The sequence below is a fragment of the Battus philenor genome, unplaced genomic scaffold (assembly GCF_028537555.1).
Source record: "Battus philenor isolate CCGP_79_NKW_IND1 unplaced genomic scaffold, ilBatPhil1.0.hap1 SCAF_1, whole genome shotgun sequence".
Taxonomy (NCBI): Eukaryota; Metazoa; Arthropoda; class Insecta; order Lepidoptera; family Papilionidae; genus Battus; species Battus philenor.
Window position 1 is genome coordinate 10610026 of NW_027181661.1, and position 19731 is coordinate 10629756.

At 34.2% G+C, this 19731-nt stretch overlaps 1 protein-coding gene across 4 annotated transcripts; it reads right to left on the minus strand.

Moving 5' to 3' along the window:
• Positions 1 to 240: 240 nt before the first annotated feature.
• LOC137921890 (activated Cdc42 kinase-like) lies at positions 241 to 18389 on the minus strand. Of its 4 annotated transcripts, XM_068764679.1 has the most exons (22): positions 18310 to 18389; positions 18155 to 18233; positions 17666 to 17846; positions 17242 to 17415; positions 15334 to 15483; positions 14536 to 14684; positions 13864 to 14004; positions 13372 to 13531; positions 12659 to 12790; positions 12294 to 12391; positions 11961 to 12057; positions 11421 to 11645; positions 8044 to 8218; positions 7567 to 7652; positions 7032 to 7136; positions 6176 to 6238; positions 5723 to 5806; positions 4725 to 4762; positions 4390 to 4515; positions 3606 to 3730; positions 566 to 621; positions 241 to 494 (listed from the first exon to the last, which is right to left on the minus strand). In XM_068764679.1, the coding sequence occupies exons 1-22, from the start codon at positions 18311 to 18313 to the stop codon at positions 297 to 299; spliced, it is 2646 nt and encodes an 881-aa protein (XP_068620780.1). In that variant the 5' UTR covers positions 18314 to 18389; the 3' UTR covers positions 241 to 296. The 4 variants fall into 4 exon arrangements, with proteins under 4 accessions (XP_068620780.1, XP_068620788.1, XP_068620801.1 ...); XM_068764687.1 differs by lacking the exon at positions 6176 to 6238; XM_068764700.1 differs by lacking the exons at positions 17242 to 17415; positions 17666 to 17846; positions 18155 to 18233; positions 18310 to 18389 and adding an exon at positions 15916 to 16002 and having other exon boundaries at positions 244 to 494.
• Between the last annotated feature and the right edge of the window lie 1342 nt (positions 18390 to 19731).

Consider the following 19731-nt stretch of genomic DNA (forward strand, 5'->3'; position numbering starts at 1 on the left):
TGATGTCCAATAAGATTGCCGAGAACGTTTCCCGACGACCTCAGCTAGGGTTTCACTCTACGTTTGCCAATCAACGGGGCTCTGTCTATATACATGCAATTATATATTATAACGTATTATTTTATTGCAAAGCATATAATTGTAGTTTCAGCTACAAGACATCCTCTGCTGGACATAGGCCTCCCACAAAAATTACTAGTGGACTATAAGGATATTACTATAAGGAGTGTTTGCGTCATTAAGGCTATAAACAAGGTGCGTATAATGCGTTAAAATCTTGTGAGTCCTATAAATACTTACTGATTAATGTAAGAAAGCTGCTTTTGCAGCGATAGAAAGTTTACTCGAGATTCTTTGAGCCGCGGCGCAGGCTTCGGTATTGTTGCGTGCATAGGCCCATGCGCACTCTCCGCTTGCGGCACAAGCGAAGTCGACGGCGTCGGGTCCTCGATCAGGCTCGTGTACGCGAGCTTGCTCTCCTCCGTTATTGTCGACTACTCCAAATATAAACAACACATCAATGAAACACAATTACAACTCAATTGAACAAGTTAAACCAATTTACCTGAATATCCGGTACACTTTTTGCTTCTTCACTGAAATTCCGCCTTTCTTGTTTACCTTAAAACAATAACCACATTATTGATGGTGAGCTACTTGAAAATAAATATTAAATTAAAAGAAACATTAATTATAAAAATGTAAAAAAATACTACACACACATAACACGTAGCGTTAAAAAATGATTATGTGATCTGAATAATTCATCTATTATATGATCTGGATCATTCACCTATTCTATAATCTGTACCATTCATCTATTCTATTATCGGAATCATTCATCTATTCTATGATCTAAACCATTCATCTATTCTATTATCGGAATCATTCATCTATTCTATTATCGGAATAATTCATCTATTCTATGATCTGAATCAGTCTAGTTTAGGTCAGTTAAAACCTTTTTCTTGATATGAAGATGGCCGACCGTTGCGCGTTTATCGACACCGGGAAGTGGTCACACTTTGTCATCAAAATCAAGTAGTCTCCCGTCAATCGTTCACCTACAAATTTTAACACTTAACGATAGAATTATCAAGTGAAACTACCAGAAAACACCCCTAGACCTGTGTGTAATGCCTCGTTGAAAAAAATGTAAAGAATTATAAAATAATGCCGTGACCATGAGCAGCAAGTAGAAAATAACGCATTTGCATATTGGGATAGTCGAATTTACTTTTTTTTTCATTTATTCAACATTACACAGAAGAGATTTAATTTTTTGAAAGCAGACAGCACAAGAAAGAAAGAACTTAAAACAAAATAGTTTAGAATCAGTGAAAGAGGACAGCCTCTGTTACGAGTTTAGGCATTAGCTTACTACTAGTTCAGCTGCGAACTCTAATGAGTCCGTCGTTAGTTACATTATTTAAGATGTAATACTCAAGCTTTAGTTAAATATTGTATTATGAATTATTTAGCAATTCTGTAGATAGATAGGTATTATTAACCGTTCGTCGTAAAAGATAGATATTTTAAACCGTAGATTGCCAACGGAGGCTGTACCGCCACCTTGTGGGCGCTGAAGTTTTTCTTGTGGGCGATTTGTGAGAATAAGAATTATTTTTTTAAATCGTGATTATTATTAGATAATGGACAGATACTTGTACAATAAAATATTAAATAATTTATTGTATATAATTACCTAATTTATATAAACTCTGCATTTGACGTGCATGAAACAAACACGTTTATTAATCAGGAATACACACGCAAGAATAAAGTAACTAATGTATTTACGCTAATTAACACACATACTACAATTAATGTATACAGGCTAACTATGCTATGTTACGATCACGAGGTACCGTACCCGAGAGCGAGTGTCGTTGGTTACGGTACCACATATGATGTGTTTCAAGTAATGCTGCTAGCACATACAGGCTTTTACAGCTTCATCAATATGGAGTCCGCGGAAACAGGAGGACCGCGGACTAAAGATTACGCTGGGTGATTGTACCCCACTTACAACGACACGCACGCGCACACACGTGGAGGGACTATACCCGTGCAGGTGTATAGTGTAGTGAATGAGGTGTACTGTAAGTTGAGCGAAGCGAGGACTACTCGGCGGTCGGGCCTCTCCGGACCACCCTTTTAATACGGATTAGGCGGCGCGGGGCCGCCGAGACATATGTATGAGCGTGATGGCTGTTTTGTGCATCATGACTGACGGGGCTCGATGTGCGGCACATATCCTGACGTCGAAACGGGGCGGAGTTTATTTAAATTCCGCTTTAAGGGCGGCGAGAAGTGCCGAATGCTCCTCGATACATAGAAAGAATTCCGAAGGCCCGGAGTCTCTGCGGAGTTTTGCGGCAAGTATGCAGACCTCGTCGAGGTCTAAATTGTGCGAGGTAGAGCGCAAGGGCTTTGAGTTCCTCGGTAGGCGGAGAGGGGAGCAGAGGTTTGAGAGGTTGTCAAACTTTCCCCGCGGGAGCAGACGGGAGCAGCCTGCCATCCGGTGATCCGTTAGGCACTTAAGCACCGGGGGCTGGAGAAGCAGTTACGAGCAGCGTGCCCATACAACTGGCATCTGTGGCACCAACGATGCCTTTACGATGCGGGGCCTCGAACGAGACCCCTAACGGGGAGCAGACCTCCTTGAGGCCGAAGATTTTCTTTCCCTCGGAGGAAAGTTTGGGTGTTGCTACAATGAGTGGTATAGGGAGTTTTGACGTTGAGAGTTTTCTAGACATGCGCTTTACTTCGAAGATTGGGAGGCCCGCTTTTTTGAGATCTTCGATGACGTCGGAGATTTCAATTTCGCGCGGTAGGCCGCGGATAACCCACCCTTAGGCGCTTATCCCCGGGGAGGGCGTACGTGTGGAAAGGAGATGCCTTCCTCACGCAGGTGACGAGAGAGACGACGGTAATCATCGACGGTCAGAGGGCTGATGATGATCCCTTGGCTAGTATTATTAACGTTTGTTTTGTCCATCTCATTGGCGAGAAGCCACAAGTGGACAGCTTTCCACGGCTATTTGTCGTGGAGGAAGATGGGCCGAGGAGGTTTAGTCCCGCTGTCGGGAGGCCTCTTTTTGTACCGGAGGGTGTTTAGGAGCCACCAAGGGGCGGGCTCGTGTACGGCTTTTTTGGCTGGGCTAGCAGAACGGGAAGCAGCTCCTTTAAGGTACTGCCACAGTGGGATGGGGAGGATGCAGCACGGAGCGGCCTCTTCCTCTTTCCCGTGACAAGAGTGAAGCCGTCGTTCCCGGGAGCTGGCTTCTCTCCATCGACCTCCATCTCTGAGTTCGAGCCTGGAAACTCGGATCCAGAGGTGTAGACCGAAGAGCCGTCGCTCAGGTGCCGGTCTTCGAATGAGAAGGATTTGCGCGTTGCATAGAGCACCGGGGTGTCAGGTGACTGCGGCGAGTCACTTAGGACGCGGGTGGGACGGTTCTTGGCGTCAGCTTTGTACTCGTTGGATATATACTTTGTTATACATATAATGTATAATAAACTATTTGGTAATAAGACATGGATTTTTTAGGATAGTCCACAAAAGGTTGGCCTAACATTTAAGTGAAACAATGATAACTCACCGGACGCTTCAAACTCGTGTGCGGCGTTATGATGCATGGAAACTAACGGAAATTTGAAGTGGAATTTTGAACGATCACTTGGCGAATTTGGCATCTTCTGATCACTGTCAAGATCGTTCATAGATCTGTAAACAGGTACAAAATTAAATTATACAATACAAAGTGATCGAGTTTATTTGCTGATACTGTAGTTTCATACTAAAAATATAGGTTCAATCTGCGTGAATACCTACTACATAGCCCAATCTTTAAAATAATGTTATTTGGAGTAAGGAGTTTTTTGCTCACTGGCAATGCGACAGTAAAAAATTAACTTAACCAAGAATATGCACATGTTAGGTCAATCGATTAGTCGTAATTAGTTAGGAGTGCGGTAACATCCTCGTTTTTTAAACGGCATTCTCTTACATTAGTTTATTGTACCTACTTATATTTATACTACATAATTGGTTTAGGGGCTGAGGAGTGCTATTTATAATGTTAATTAGAATGTTCCGCTAAACTATTTTATCTTTAATTCTTTAAAGCCAGCCTTTAAAAATACCAAAAGAAACCCAGCCCTTAAAAAACAAAATGAGAAGAGAGTATGAATTGTAACTTCTACAACTTTCCAAAATGTGACATTTGATGACGCCAATAATAATCATCGACTCTTTGTCTTATTTATAAAGCATACATGAATAGAAAAATATCAGAATATACATTTTCAGTAAGAACTAGGCACAAATAAGTTTTTACAATTAGAAACATTGCAATTTAATAAAACATATCTAAATATATATACTTATTAGTGATTTCGTTGGCAAGGGCTACAGCTGTGTCCAGAGTTCTCTCATCGTGTGCCGACATCGGCTTCATTGTGCCTGTGTTCAAGTTTTTCTTCTTCTCTGCCTTGTTTAGCGTGTGACACCTTGGCAAACAGAATAGAGATACAATCAGCGATAAAACTAACAACTGGTATTGGTTCTGAATTTATCTATTACTGAAAAATTGAAATAAAAGACACATCATGTTCAATGTTTAGCTAGATAATGTGCCGTTTCTACATTTTCTTACAAAAGCACACAAAAATTATAGATTATGCGAGCAAAGTTTTTACTAATCTATTGAAAGTCGTACCTCATTGCTGTATCAATGTCAAAATGTTTGCTTGATATCTGTAAAGTACAAATATAATCATTTTTATTTTATAATACTTTCTGTTAAAATATTTTGAGAGTACAGTAATGCAAAAGCAAAAAAAAACAAACAAATATATACAAATAGTGATAATTTTTAATCATTTAGTGACGTATTCAGGCTGATCGGCAGAGCACACCCACAACATTTAAGTGTTATAACTCTCTACTACTGACATTTAAATATTTAGGTGTATATTCAGTCAATATTGAAATGTTGCCAATTGTGGAATTATTATTCGATGGATAAAAATTAAAGTTTTAGGGATCAATGTTATATGTTATGTACACTATTTGATTCTTAAATATCTTTAAATAGAAAATCATTGCCATACCTAGACATGAGTTTGTATGTCATTCTATGGGCAATGTATGCGTTTTTACAATAGAATCCCGGATGATGAAAACTTTCGATTACTAGATTCAAAACAACTGTGGAAGATTGTTTCTTTAGTAACTTCACTGTCAATTTCTTTCATAGATTAATAGACACGCCTTGGGAATGTGGTGCTCTTCTCCAGGTTGTTGCAATGAGAATTAAAATAGCCTGCTAAATTTCTTTTGTCTGCTCTGATCAGACAGTCAGATCAGATCCGATTTATTTATTATTTAAAAAGGTGATTGGATCATCTTGAAGTCAATAAAAGACGTAATACATTCTATGTAAGATAAAATATCATGAATTTGTATTTGAATAATAAACCGCCTGCATAATAACTAGAAAAAATATTTTAGGCTTAATAAACGTCTCTGATTAGAAAGATGTCTTTTTTCAAAAAGTTTAAAAATCTAAATGTATAATGTATAAGAATAAAATCACTAGAATATATCTCACCCGCACCTCCACATACATTTAACCTCATTTAATAAAACTAATTCTGAAAGTTAATAGTCTTGATTATTCCTCTTTCCTGTTATTTCATAAGACTAAGAACTTACATCGTCCCGCTTCTTGCTATCCAAACTACGAAACATAGACTCCATTTCGTCTAATAAACTCTGTCCGAAGTCGGTGTAGCTCTTCTGTAAACAATAACATAAAGAAATATCAACTTACACTAATGTTAATCTTAAACTATAGTAGCCTAAATTTTTTTACCGGGATTATAATTGCCGAACCGACGGTCCACAGCACGTAATGTGGACCAATCATTCGGACTTCTAAATCTATTAAACACAGAGACTTATCTACCGTGCGTTGATAAAAATATTAAACGCAATGCTAATTGTTACGCAATACAAATTGACACTGTGCATCAAAAAATATTGAATCTTTTCTTCCTTCATCCATTCGAAAATAAAAAATATTTATGAATTGTAACTGATAATATATTTATTGCAATATATTTACGATTTGTATAATTTTCATGAACAACAGTTTTCGTGACTTACTGGATTCACAGGACTATCAAGCACAAAGTTATCGTCCCTTATAAATTCGCCCGCCATTGTTTCCTGAAACATTTTATTTAAAACCAAAAAATTAACGGGCAATAAAATTTGGAAAAAATGTGTAATAAGTACGTACACCTTAGGCAGAATTTGTATAAAAAAACACAACTAATATTGATATATAATTCTGATTATGTCATAAAATTTGAAAGACATTCAACATTGAAACCCATTTTCTGGTATTTAAAAGTCAATTAAATTTGTTTAAACAAAAATGTATAAATGAAACTAATTTAGTAGTTCCCTTTATATATTTTCATTAGTAATTATCAACAGATTACCCACAGCATGCGAGATAGTTGAACTCCAAACATAATTAAACACAAAATTACGTTTTACTCTCTACATAAATTATCTAATGAAGAACTTGAATGTATATCCCAATTACTCCTGGTTCCACTTTAAATTAACGCTTGTCCTCTCTCACTTATCCCCATTGTCTCACTTAATATCTGCCTTTTAAGTAATTTTCATTTTTATTCAATATCAACTTTGTCACCACAAATACAAAACCCGGTCGTTACTTGTAGTATTAAAAATTTGTAACTCTTCAATATAATAGTAAATAAATAAAAAAATATATGATATAGTAAAGAGGATTGAAAAAAGAAGTTACCTAGTGTCTAGGTAACGGTTGAGCACTACCAAGTGAAAATATTAGTGTGTGACATATTAAATTGTAAATTAATAATTTTTGTACTGTGCTAGCCTAGCTTATGTGCTATGGATTGTAACCGCGCAGAATTTGAATTATAAGATGGGCAAATATAAAAGTACGGTATTAAAGCTCACCAACCGTGTCAGTGTCAGAAATTTCGTGATACTCGTGCACCTCGTCGCTTTTCACGGCAGAACCAACGCCGTTGTCCGGTTTATGCGACCGAAGAGTGGCGCTCCGTACCTGAAAATGTAAAATAATACATTGAATGAGTAAATATACTTAAATAAGCAGCACACATGGCCGTTGGAGCTTTGAGCTTCTGGAGTAGGCGACTTACCGACTAGATAGTTTAAACCAGTCATATGTTCTTAAGAGAAATTGCTAATAATGTTTCTGTGAACAAATCCCTATAATTTTCTGATGATCCATTCTTATGATCGTAGTAGAGATTCGCCCGCAATTTCATTACGAGATTAAATCTAGGATAGGGAGATCCGTAGACGAACTAAAATAACCAACATAAGCAGGCTTAGCCAGGCCAAGTTAGCAAGTCGAAGTGGCAGTGAGCAGGCCACGTAACGCGCAGAAAAGATTCGACGAGTGAGGACAAGCCAGTAGATTATCTACAGCAAAGCAGAAATACCTCTTCAATTTTTATAACATAACTTGCCTTACTCAAGATTCCTTTACTACCAATCGATTCAGATACCGGCTTCGGAAGTGTTTTTTTCAAACTTTTTATTTTATTATCAGCATCTGTAAAAGGAAATGATCATCATGTATATTGAAATCTTATAAGATTAATGAAAATGCTGCCATATTTTTGAATAAGACGGTCACACCGTCAGTTGTGTTTCGGGAGGTTTGAGTTAAATGAATGGACCTCTTCATACTCACATTAGTATAGCCAATTCGATAGTGAATAAGTTGAATTACATTGTATTGTACATATTATTTATTACATATTCCGTCTATGTTGTATAGTATTGGAAATTTAATAACTTTGGCAAATTTATCTCGCTGAAATGTGACAATTTTAATTAAGACGAGGAACGCATTATCCCCCAGTTTTTAATAAACCTGCCTGTGTCACTTTATTTGATAAAAAAAAATGTTTTAACGAAAATACAAATTGACAATTCCTTACACGTCATATCTAGCTCGTCGCAATCTTTGCTGCTGTCAGCACGCGTGGCAGTTAGCATAGGATAAGGTGGTGTGCATGACGCTCCAGTTAGATGTGACGGCGAATTGGGATTTAGGAGAGGCACTTGTTCCAGATCCTCGGACGGTTTGTACGGGGTCACTATTTGGCGCGGCGGCTGTTAAAATAGAACAATAACAATTTTCATCGCAACCCTTCATCTTAAATTTGCATAATATAATCGTGGAAAAAATTAAAGACCCAATGTTCACAAAGTTTAGAATGAGATGAATTCACTATACCTAGTCTAGCCATAAGTTCTGTTACAAAGAAAATATCCGATAATTTCTAAAAATACAATTTTATTTTAAATTTTTATATGTAATTATGTAGAGTGATAAAGATACATTAACATACTAAAATAGTTATTCAAAGTATCCACCCTTAGCTTTAATTTAACGCACGCTTTTAAACGATTGGGCCATTCGTCGATGGATTTACGAACGGTTGCTATTGGAAACTTGGTCACTGCTGCCTTCAAAGATTTCTTAAGCGACTCAATATTTGGGTGACGCTTAAAGCAAGCCATGTACTCTAGCACAGATCACAATTTGTAGTCTAAAAAGTTTAAGTCCGAACTAGCCGAAGGCCAGTCGTTAGGCTTTATGAAGTCTGGAACATTTTGCTCAAGCCAAATTTGGATAGTGCGCGCTTTATGACTTAGGGCTGAATGCAATTCTATTCTCTTTAGTGCCCCGCTGAATTCAAAACATAATTTCTAAACAAAAACATACAATAATGACGGAATAGGCTGGGTATATTTTTAATCGTAGGAGCTAATGTTCGAAATTTAAATTGTTTTTTTTCTAAAATGTATGTAAACAGCCATTAACAAAATTTATGGCTAGACTAGGTATTAAAGAGGACAGGCTATAATACGACAGTTTACAATAAAACAGAATTAAAAACAAAAACCATTAAGTAGAGAGATTTTAAATCGTAAATTTTAAAATCACAGAGAAAATAAAACATTCATGGAAAAATGAAGAAACCTCCTACAATCAATTTAAAGTGTGGAGAAAATATTTAGAGAAAGGCATAAGATACAGTAAATCCCCGCTTAACGCGTAAGTACTGTACATCAAAGTAGAGCGTAATGCGAAACAGCAAAACGAGGCTATCTGAATATGTAAATGATGAGGTTTGGGGAAGATAGAAAATCGGATCCGTATTAAATTTAAGAAAGATATTTTTTTAACTAAAATAAAATGAAACATTTATTTCTTACAAAAATAAAAATAATCAAGGCGAATATACTTCTAAGAACAAATAAAAATTTCATTGTGTATTCTGTGTTTCCAATTTTCTGCCTTTTTGTCAAGAAGGCATCTAATGTAGTTAGCCTTCTCCGTTTGAGAACTTTTAGAAGTCGTCGGTATGTAGACAAAGCATCTATAACATCCCTTTTTGCTTTTTAACTCGTGTCAAAATTTGGATCATTTTCAACAAATTGGTCCATAATTTTAGTTATAGTTATCAAACTCCTTTTTATATAACACAAACGCCGTCGAAACTTCTTTACGCTCTCCTTCAAAATTACTACTATGAATATCTTTGTTTTTTTCTTGTTCATATAATTTCTTGAGATCTTCATTAGAAAGACTAGCCGCGCTTTTTTGAACTATTCTCTGTACTTCGACGTTCTTCCACATTTACCTAATTTAATCCAGTTTGTTTCGCTAATTTCACTATCTCTTCCATTATTTCAATGTCCAATGCCTTCGCTCTTACTTAAATCTGGCGAAACATTCTTTGATACTCTTTTTTGAAAAATCTCTCCGTGATTTCATTCTTAGAGAAATTTATGTTGACTACGCATTCATAATAATGTGGTTTTTGCAAAATTCTCTTTTTGATCGCTTCTCTTGTCCGTCTGTTTTTTCGCATTTGTTTAAATGTTTGCCGTAAGTAATAAGCCTTACAATTGAATGTGACACCTTGAACCATTGGCTGAATTACGTTTAATGAACCTATCCTGAAATTTTCAAAATTATCTATGTTTTTTATTAGACTCAATCACAGGAATCACAGGTACAGTTTAGATACGCTTTTCATCGTTCTTGAGTTTTTCGAGTGATAAAATGCTAGTATTTCTAATTTCAAAATCTCCGCTTACATTGTTACTTCCCATACGTGTTAATCGATCTTTTGCGGCTTTAAATCCTGGTACCCGTTTCTCTTAACGGGATAGAAGTGTTCCTTTTGGCAATCTTTTATCAAAAAGCGCCTGTTCCATCAACATTTAAAACCAATTCTGAGGTTTTCTTGTTTAAATATCGCTTTTTATACCGCTGTTAATTCAACCGCCGCTTTCTGATCACTACTTGCTGCTTCTCCTGTAATCTTTATGTAGTACTTGCCAAGAAAGTTTCACTTGTGTGGCCTGCCTCGGCCTAAATTGAATTAATAGTTTCTTTTATTTATTTTTTTCGTTATGACTGATTAATGGAATATTGCGTTCAATATCATCGTCAATCCATGTAGACAGCCGTTTTTTTTCTGTAATGTCATTTCTAGAACTGGTAATTCTTTTTGAAGAGCTTTACGTAGTTGCAGTTGCCGATGTCAGTATTTTTTCTTTATTCTTAAGAATTGTTCTTAGTGTTGAACTTACCAAATCTAATGCAGCACTAATCTAAGATTGTTATTCCTCAGAATCTAATCTTCTAATCCCTTGCATTTTAGTTTCCAGTGAAATATTTTTTCTCGTTTTACATTATCACCCATGACAAAACTGATATATATTTTTCATTATATAAATAGTTATATAGTATTGTATTAACTTATACTTACAACATTGTGAACTAATGTTTTTAAATGTTAAACTGTACAGGAAGCCTGTACAAGCATCGAAATAAACAAGAAACACAACCAAACTGTTTTAGACATGTTCTGTGCATGTTTAAAAACCCATCGCTACGCATAACTTTGGGGAATCCCCAGATTGAATTAAAAGAGCGCTAAACTGAAACAACTCTAAGGGGCATCTTACTGTATAAGGTGTTTTTAAATAATAATGCTGCATATGTTTCATATTGTGCGCCTTAGAAAGGTGATGCTGTGTGTCCCCATGTCTATCTCTCAAATGTCTTGTAAATCCCGTTGTCTACTTTCTCACCGACCACATACCTCCTGCAGTGGCCAGCCTTTCCACGCACCTGTTTCTTCACATTTTATTAATACAAAGAACTATATACACCTATATATAGATTATGCCTCCTGATGAAATATTATTTTGATTAAATAAAAATATCACTGCGCAATTATGGATTCATAAATAAGTATAGTTGAGAAAAGTAACAGCGTTACCCTGTACTTACACAACCCGCAGGATCAAGGAATGATATGTCACCGAAGTAAGCGCCGTCTAAACCGACATGTCCTGTGTGTTTGACGTCGCCTTGTGGGCTGGATATCATGCTACGCTGAATTGACCTTTTGCCAGTGTACGTGTGACGTTTAACGTCAGAGCGGAGCATGGAGGGGCGCGGGGAGCGCGTCGAGTTGCGGGCCGGGTGCGGTGAAAGCGAACCGGGCACGACCCTCTGAGTGACACGGTGTTGATGGTATGCAATTAATGGTGCTAGTGTTACAAGTGCTGGGTTAGATTTAATTACGAAATTGTAATTACTCACACAGACAAGATAAAAAATCATTTGATTTCTATAAACATAACATCACTTTAATAAGAATTACAGAGAAGAAACATAACACAGATTCTCAAAACAAATTAGTTAATGTTAAAATAAAATAGTTTTACAATTAACATATCAACTGTAAGGAGATTTTAAAGATAAAATAGTAAGCAAGCAGTGATTAAAGGGAATTAAAATAACAGCTTAATAACAAAAATATCTAACCTCTGATTTGACATATGGTTTCGTTTGATAAGGATCAAACAAACCACACGTACCGCCGGCCAAAACGCCGTACCACATCGAAGTTTTAGTCATATTTCTAGACAAAAAACATAACGTATTAAATAAATTAAACACTGTAGTCAATAATTAAGTATATTTCATGTGTTTTTTTTTTAAATCCAAATACAGCTGGATTTTCGTACGGTATTGGATGAAATGGTATCTTTTATTTAATTATTCGAAAATTGATAATTAATTCCTAAAGCAGTCTACACTTATGTTCACATAAAATATTCGTAAATTGGAAATGAAAAAAAAAATTAAAGCTATTACTCTTTTCCAAGTACTGTTATTATTTGCCCAACTTTATATTCCAAAAAATTGCTTCTTCTACCATCATCTGATTTCTTAAAGTTTGCTATTGCTTGAACCTGCAATAAAGAAAACGAACTTTCTGAACATTTTGTCCTTGTTGGTCGTGATATTATATTCATGACTGGTAAATATCTCATTCGTCATCAAGTACAGTGAAAAAAATTATTTTTAATTATACACACTTCAATTTCCCTTCTATGTTGTTTTATTATTTTTCCTTTAAGTAAAAACAGTAAATGAACAAATTAATAAATTATCGTTCTCCCAGTTTAAGTAAAAAACTAGAATTCATGAAACGACATAAATAAGATACTTTCACGTACCTGTTTTGGTTGAATATCTTGAAGCCTTGGACCTAGGTCCTGAAATTTTGGTCTGTCATTTGGATCATGAGACCAGCATTCCAGCATTACTGAATAGTATTCATCTGGACAACATTCAGGACGTTCTAACCTCTGTAATCATAGTGTAAGCTTATATTAATTAATTTCAATCGTGAAAAATACTTTTTATTATTTTATTTCAATATCATACAATCAGTCAACAGACTAAGGGCAGATGTGTTGGAAGATAAAGGGCGGTAAGATCTTCAGCGCATTGTCTGGTTAATGGTCAGCGGCACGGCGAGTTCGTTGGGATGATTTTATAGCCTCTTTCCCGGTGCACTGTGTTGTTCTTTAAGTGTTTGGGTGATTTAAACATTTTTGAAAACCACGTTAGATACTTGCTAGAGGATACATTTCTGAGATCTCTAAATTATGCCTTTACTAGAGTTACAGCCTAAACCCTAGAGCTAGAGCTGAACTCCACAAGCCCACATAGGCTTTGTCGTTGTTTTTTAAATCAAAAGCTTGTTGTGTAGAGAGAGTTTGGCATTTTTATTAAGCATTTATAGGCTTCTGTATCCGAGGTTCATCTCATCTCTTTTGACTTGTATATGTTTTTTCCACGTAAGTCTGCGATCCATGTACATGGCCAGATACTTTGCATTGCCATTTATGAGACAAAATATTATTTTCAAAACTAAGCTAATTACCTGAAAATTGGGCGCATCTATTGCCTCTAAAATCTGTTGACCGGAAAAGGCGGCCCATGGTTGGAAGCCGTAAGTAAACATCTCCCAGAGGCAAACTGCAAATGCCCAAACATCACTGGATGAAGTGAAACGCAAGTAGAGAATGCATTCCGGTGCACACCTAGATAATCAAAAACGACATTGTTACTTTTTATAACAATTTTTTTTTTACAAAGGAACAAACTTTAAGCCTAAAATGATGATTTTCGTTGCTGTAATTAATTACTTTAACAGTTTGAACACTATACATTAACATTAAAAGTTAGGCAGGCACATACATATATTAACATTTTATTATTGCGTTTTTTCATTGAGAAAAATAATTAAAACAGAAAAATAATTGGTATATTGTGATGGTTTATTAACCTGAAAATACCGTCTTCGTTTTCTACCAGTAGCACTTATGAGAAAAAAATTTTCAAAGCTCACCAAGTTACGATTAAAAATACTAACCAAGCCACAGGCAATTTCAGGTTAACATTGTAATTTGTTTGATAATAATCCTTCCCGACTCCCAAAGCACGCGATAATCCAAAATCGGAGATTTTTACCCTGTCTTTGCTAAACACTAGGATATTTCTTGCTGCTAAATCCCTGGAAATAGATCTTATTTCTTATTTTCTTTATAAAACATCTATAAAACACAACCTACCAATTTACCTTTTACCTACCCTTTTACCTATTCAATTACAAAAGTAATTGAATAGGTAAAAATATCTAATAATTTGTACAACAGTTAGCATTTTGATTTGACAATATTCCATTTTTTCCATGTCAACTATGACACATTTAAATTATAATTTGAATACTGTATAAAATAAATTGAGGAGAAAGACCAGTCCATCATCATGATATTAATAAATTGGAATTATTCTATAAAATATTTCCGTTCCCCAAAAATTAGTTCCAAATAGGAGAATATTGAGTAATTATTTTCCATATTACATATCCACAGTAGTCACAAAAATAACGTGAATGCTTTTATTTTAGGTATAAAGTAAAAAGTTATGATTATTAAAGAGTTTTATGGTGTGCTTAGTGCACACCATAAAACTCTTTAATCTCGAATCACTATTGATATGATTGAATTTGATCTTGTAATAATTATGAACGACATATATCTACCTATGAATCAGTCTTTTGTTTTCTAAATAAGTCATGCCATCACAGATTTGTTGGGCGAATCCGCAAAGGTTTGGAACTGGAAAGTTTGTTCGTAGAGACACTTCACGCAGACATTCTAAAAGCGAACGTAGTGGCGCCAATTCAGTTACCTACAATGAAAAATGTTAATAGGCAACTTGAGAATGTGGAATTTTAGAAATATTATACAGGTGCAGTTTCTGACGATATTAACATGTAGTTCAAGTACATTTGCACAAAATTACAACTTAAATTTGAACATTACATGGTTAAACTTTTCTAAGACATACCCTCCAGTCTTTCGCAAACAGAGCCTAATAAGAAATCTCATCCTAGAAGACTCCTATCCTAAAATCACACAAGACACACACTACACAATAGTAAAAATGGCGTAGATTTAATAATTAATGTTGTCAGATTTTTCAAAACATGAATTTATTTATAAAATTTCAGAATTTGAGAATTTTAGATAGACTGCTTTTTCCACTTTCTTCAAAAGTGATCGCATACACAACTGTATTAGATTTGCGGCCACACTGTTCGTATTTACTTTTTAACAAATGGTTCTGTCTCAGACCACATAAGTTGCACTGGCATGAGTTGACACTCGTAAGACTTGGAAAATGAAGTATGAGAAATTGCATGATAGAATTGGAACTATCACTTAGGACAATATAAATCTCAGTTAAAGTTTTCAGCTATTTAAAATATGCTGAATCAAAGTAGATTATATATCATTAGTTTCATGTCACAAATTTAATAAATCAAAATTATCCATACCAACATTAGAGAATCCAGGTGTAAAACAACACCATACAGTCTAACAATATTGGGATGCTCTATACTATGCATAACAGCAGCTTCCTTCAGAAACTCTGTTGAATTAGAAGTCATTCGTTCATGACCTAAACACTTTATGGCCACTTGAAGCTGTAAAATAAAATAAGTTATTTAACATTATTTTAATTAAAACCATTACATGATATAGATTATTTTGTGGATTTTGATGGCTCTTTCTAAATATTTAAAAAAAAAACTAATGTTTCTATTAAAATGCTACTTAATAGTAGTCTTTTATTATTAATTCTAAAAGAAATTAATTATTAATGACTCAACAATAGCATCACAGCCAAAAGTAAGTTTAGTCATAAGTTATACTCTAATGATAATAAATAGTAATAGGGAAACAATGATAGGTTAGAAGTTAAGGGCTGTGTGAATTGTAAATTTAAACATGCGGATTTCGTTGTCGACAGGAGAACACTTTATACTATGTATATAAACAATGATAGGAAAATATTGCAACTAAAACTAGCACAACCTAGGACAAGAAATAAACAACACAGAAGGATTTTCACAAACCTCTTGTGCTCATGTTTAATGTCATTTCTTCCCATGTATTCATATCATAATACACTTTGGATTATTGACAATAATTATCACTTAAAAAGATTGCCAGAAGAACCTAATTTTAAAAACTAGAATGAAATAAAGTTCTCTTTGAAAACATTAACATATTTATCCAAAAAATGAGAAAATAAAGGTTTGTCTTTTACAAAATAAATCACCAAGTTTCTTGTGTCTCTCATTCATATGAATCACATCACATTTTCATTTCATCACGATTATTGTTATCATATTTTCTTTAATATACAATGTAGTCTAATGTAGAAAAATGGAAAATTGTGATAAAACAACATATTTTCCCTCACATACCATTGATTGAATGAAAATTTGTTAGTCTGATGTCTAATTATTATTAAAGTCTTGCACTATTATTAACAAAAAACTATTTTTGTAACAATGATTATTTATTAATGTCTAATAGAATCAAGTCGCAGAAGTCCATCCTAACTAAGAAAGAACAAATACATAGCTACTTCGACCGGTCTAACATCTCCTGAGGATGCCCTGTGCAGGAGTGAAACATGTGTACATTATACATGTATAGATTAATAGTAGTAGTTGTTTTTCGCACTGTTTAACGCACGCGCATTTATCAGCAGGCTGACGGGCGGTGCACTTCATTGCATGACTGTTACTGTATAGCGGAAGTAGCTATATGTTAATTCTTTTCTTAGTTAGGACGGTCTAACATCTCCTGAGGATGCCCCGTGGAGGGGTGAAACGTGTAAAGAAGATTAATGATGGTGGTAGTTGTGTTTTGCATTGTTTACCATACGCACATTTATCAGCGGTCTGGCGGGCGGTGCATTTCATTGCATAACTACTAACTGCATAGCAGAAGTAGCTATATATTAGTTTCTTTTTAGTTAGGATGGACTTCCGCGAGGTAAATCCTGATTCTATTAGATATTTAAGATCAGCATACGTAGCTGAACAGGCACCTTTGTACAGAATGGTCTAACATCTCCTGAGGATGCCCCATGGAGGAGTGAAACACATGTAGAGTAGATTAACAGTGGTATTTGTGTTTCGCATTGATTACCGCATACACTTTTATCAGCGGGCCGGCGGGCGGTGCACTTCATTGCATGACTACTATTGCATAGCGGAAGTAGCTATATATTAGTTCCTTTCTTAGTTATTTATTAATGGAAATGATCCTGAAATGTGGCACACATTTTTCTAGTGAAATTTGACAGAACAATAACTTTTGACAGTGAACAAATTCTCAATAAACAAGAATGTAATCTTTATTATATTCATAAACAAAAAATAACTCACTCTTTGATTGCCAGTCGTCCAAGTTCCTTGCTGTACTACACCAAATTGTCCCATACCCAACTCCTTATTAATAGTAATGTCTTCAACAGATATAATATGTTTAGTGGGCACTTTGACATTATTTTCAGTAAATGGTTGGAATTCAATGGGCAGAGAGCAATGGCCAAGGGGCAACTGTAAGATATTTATTATATAAAATTTGTATACTTTAATGACTGAAATAATTTTTGCTAATTTATATTTTATTGAGAAACAAACAAGTGTACATACAAGTTACAATGTTGATATTTTTAACTGTTTGTTTTTCTCAAAAATTAGCACAATTATTTTAATTACTCTTCACAAATAATTAAAAATATTATGTTCTTAATAATTATTAATTAGTTATGTCTTGATTTTATTGCAGGTACTATTAAAAACTGACCGTTTCATTTCTTTTGTTAGTTGATAGAAGTTTTTTAATTTTTGATATATATGGATTGGGAAAATATTTGGAATAAATCTTTTTGTATCTTCTTTGTTCTGGTTTTGAAAGTCCAATTTGAACTAAATCTTCAGTTACAACAAACTTCAACTGGGATAATTTTGTAACTTTCAATATATCTCTGGAACAAAAATTTTACTATAATAAAGTACTGAATCATTCATAATAGATTTTTCTTCTTCTATTAGCCAGCAAAAATAAATGATGTGTAGGTTAAAGCATCCCTTTCTTTAGACTTTTACACATTAACATTACACATTTTACACATTACACATTTACATTTGCTCTAGTGAGGTTTACAAAAGTTTATCCTAAGACAGTATTTTTAGTGTAAAAGATAAATTATAACAAAGCTAATTTAGAGTATTAAAGACCTAATAGTAAATATTAAATGAGTATTCAAAGCCAAATGGAAAATTGTTTTCAAACCTGAATAATTCGAAATATTGTTGAAGTTCTGCTTCTTCAAGAAATTCTTTTAAATTTTCTTGATCGTCTACTACACATTCTGAAACAAAACATCCACGTAGAAATACATTTATAAACATAGTGTAACGAGTATTAAAGGAAATCTAATAACACACCCATAATCGTGTCACAAAAGTACAGTTTGAAGACTAAAACGCTAAATATGTTTATTTTAAGCTAACAACATAAATGTAAATAGAAACAGCAAGTTTATGGTTTCGTTTTTACTTTGTCAAAATAACTTTCAAGACAGAAGCGACAAAGCACAGATTATGTGAAGCGGTGTTAATATTACCACAGATTAAATAGTTTCAATAATAGACAAAATCTTTAGAATTTTTGACAGATTCACGACATAACCTTTTAAATAAATACTTATACTTTTTACGTATTTAATTTTCCGCATAGAGTTTACATACGACTTGTGGCGGCATTAATTGATTCCGCTGCACTCTTATGAGGAAGTAATAGGAACAGATATTTAGGTGTCATATTAAATCAATTTTGAAGAGAAATATTTAACGAGAATACGAGACTGCATCGTAACATACACAGTTAAAGAACATTTCACCCGCATATTTATCATCATTATATCAGCCGGTAGATGCTCACTGCAAGGAGTATGCCTCCCCCAAGGATCCCCAAGATGACTGGCCTTGCGTTACCCGCATCCAGCGACTTCCCGTATTAAAAATTCATACTTGATTATTACTAATCAAAATTTTTATATTATAGTTTATTTACATATCTCGCACATTGGGTAAGTACTCGACATGCAAGTAATTTATTTCTCTGTAAGAAAAATTAACAACTTTTTGTAGCCCTTTTCCTGTAATTTTAATAAAGGGCAACATTTTATTTAGAAAATATTGTTTCTTGAATAAGTCATATCTTTTTATAATGTTAGAGGTTTAAAATTTTATAATTTCTATTTCAGATTATTGTTTATAGACATCTTTATAATTACTAAGCACTTATTTCATATTCTGAGTACGTTTGTATTTTTAAGATTAAAAAGTTTTAAAAAATGTTGCTATCCTTAAAGTACGTTTCTTGAAATTCAATGCAGTTTATACCAAACAGCTTACACAAAACGTAGAATAGAACAGTAGGGTATAGCTGCTTACTTTTAAAGAAGAATAATAATAAATTTTACGTGTAATATGTATTATTATACTGTAATATAATGATTACTTGATTGAATACTAGCCATTTCTAACATCAACATTTTGTAATGTTAAAAAATATAAACAGGTACTTTTTTTAAAAAAGGACATGTGTGTGTACATGCGATTTAAAGCAATACTAAAACTTTAAACAGTTCATACTTGTTTTTATTTTAAATTAAAACACCAAATCATTCGAGAGAAGAAAGGTTTAATAAATAGATACAATCATCATATTCTAAAACAGTACCATACTATGATGATCGATCTTATAAGGAAAATATATGAAATGGGAATTACAAATTGATTGCAAAACAATCAAGTCAAAATGCGTATGACATTAACATTAGGTCCAAATGTTTCAAGACTTAA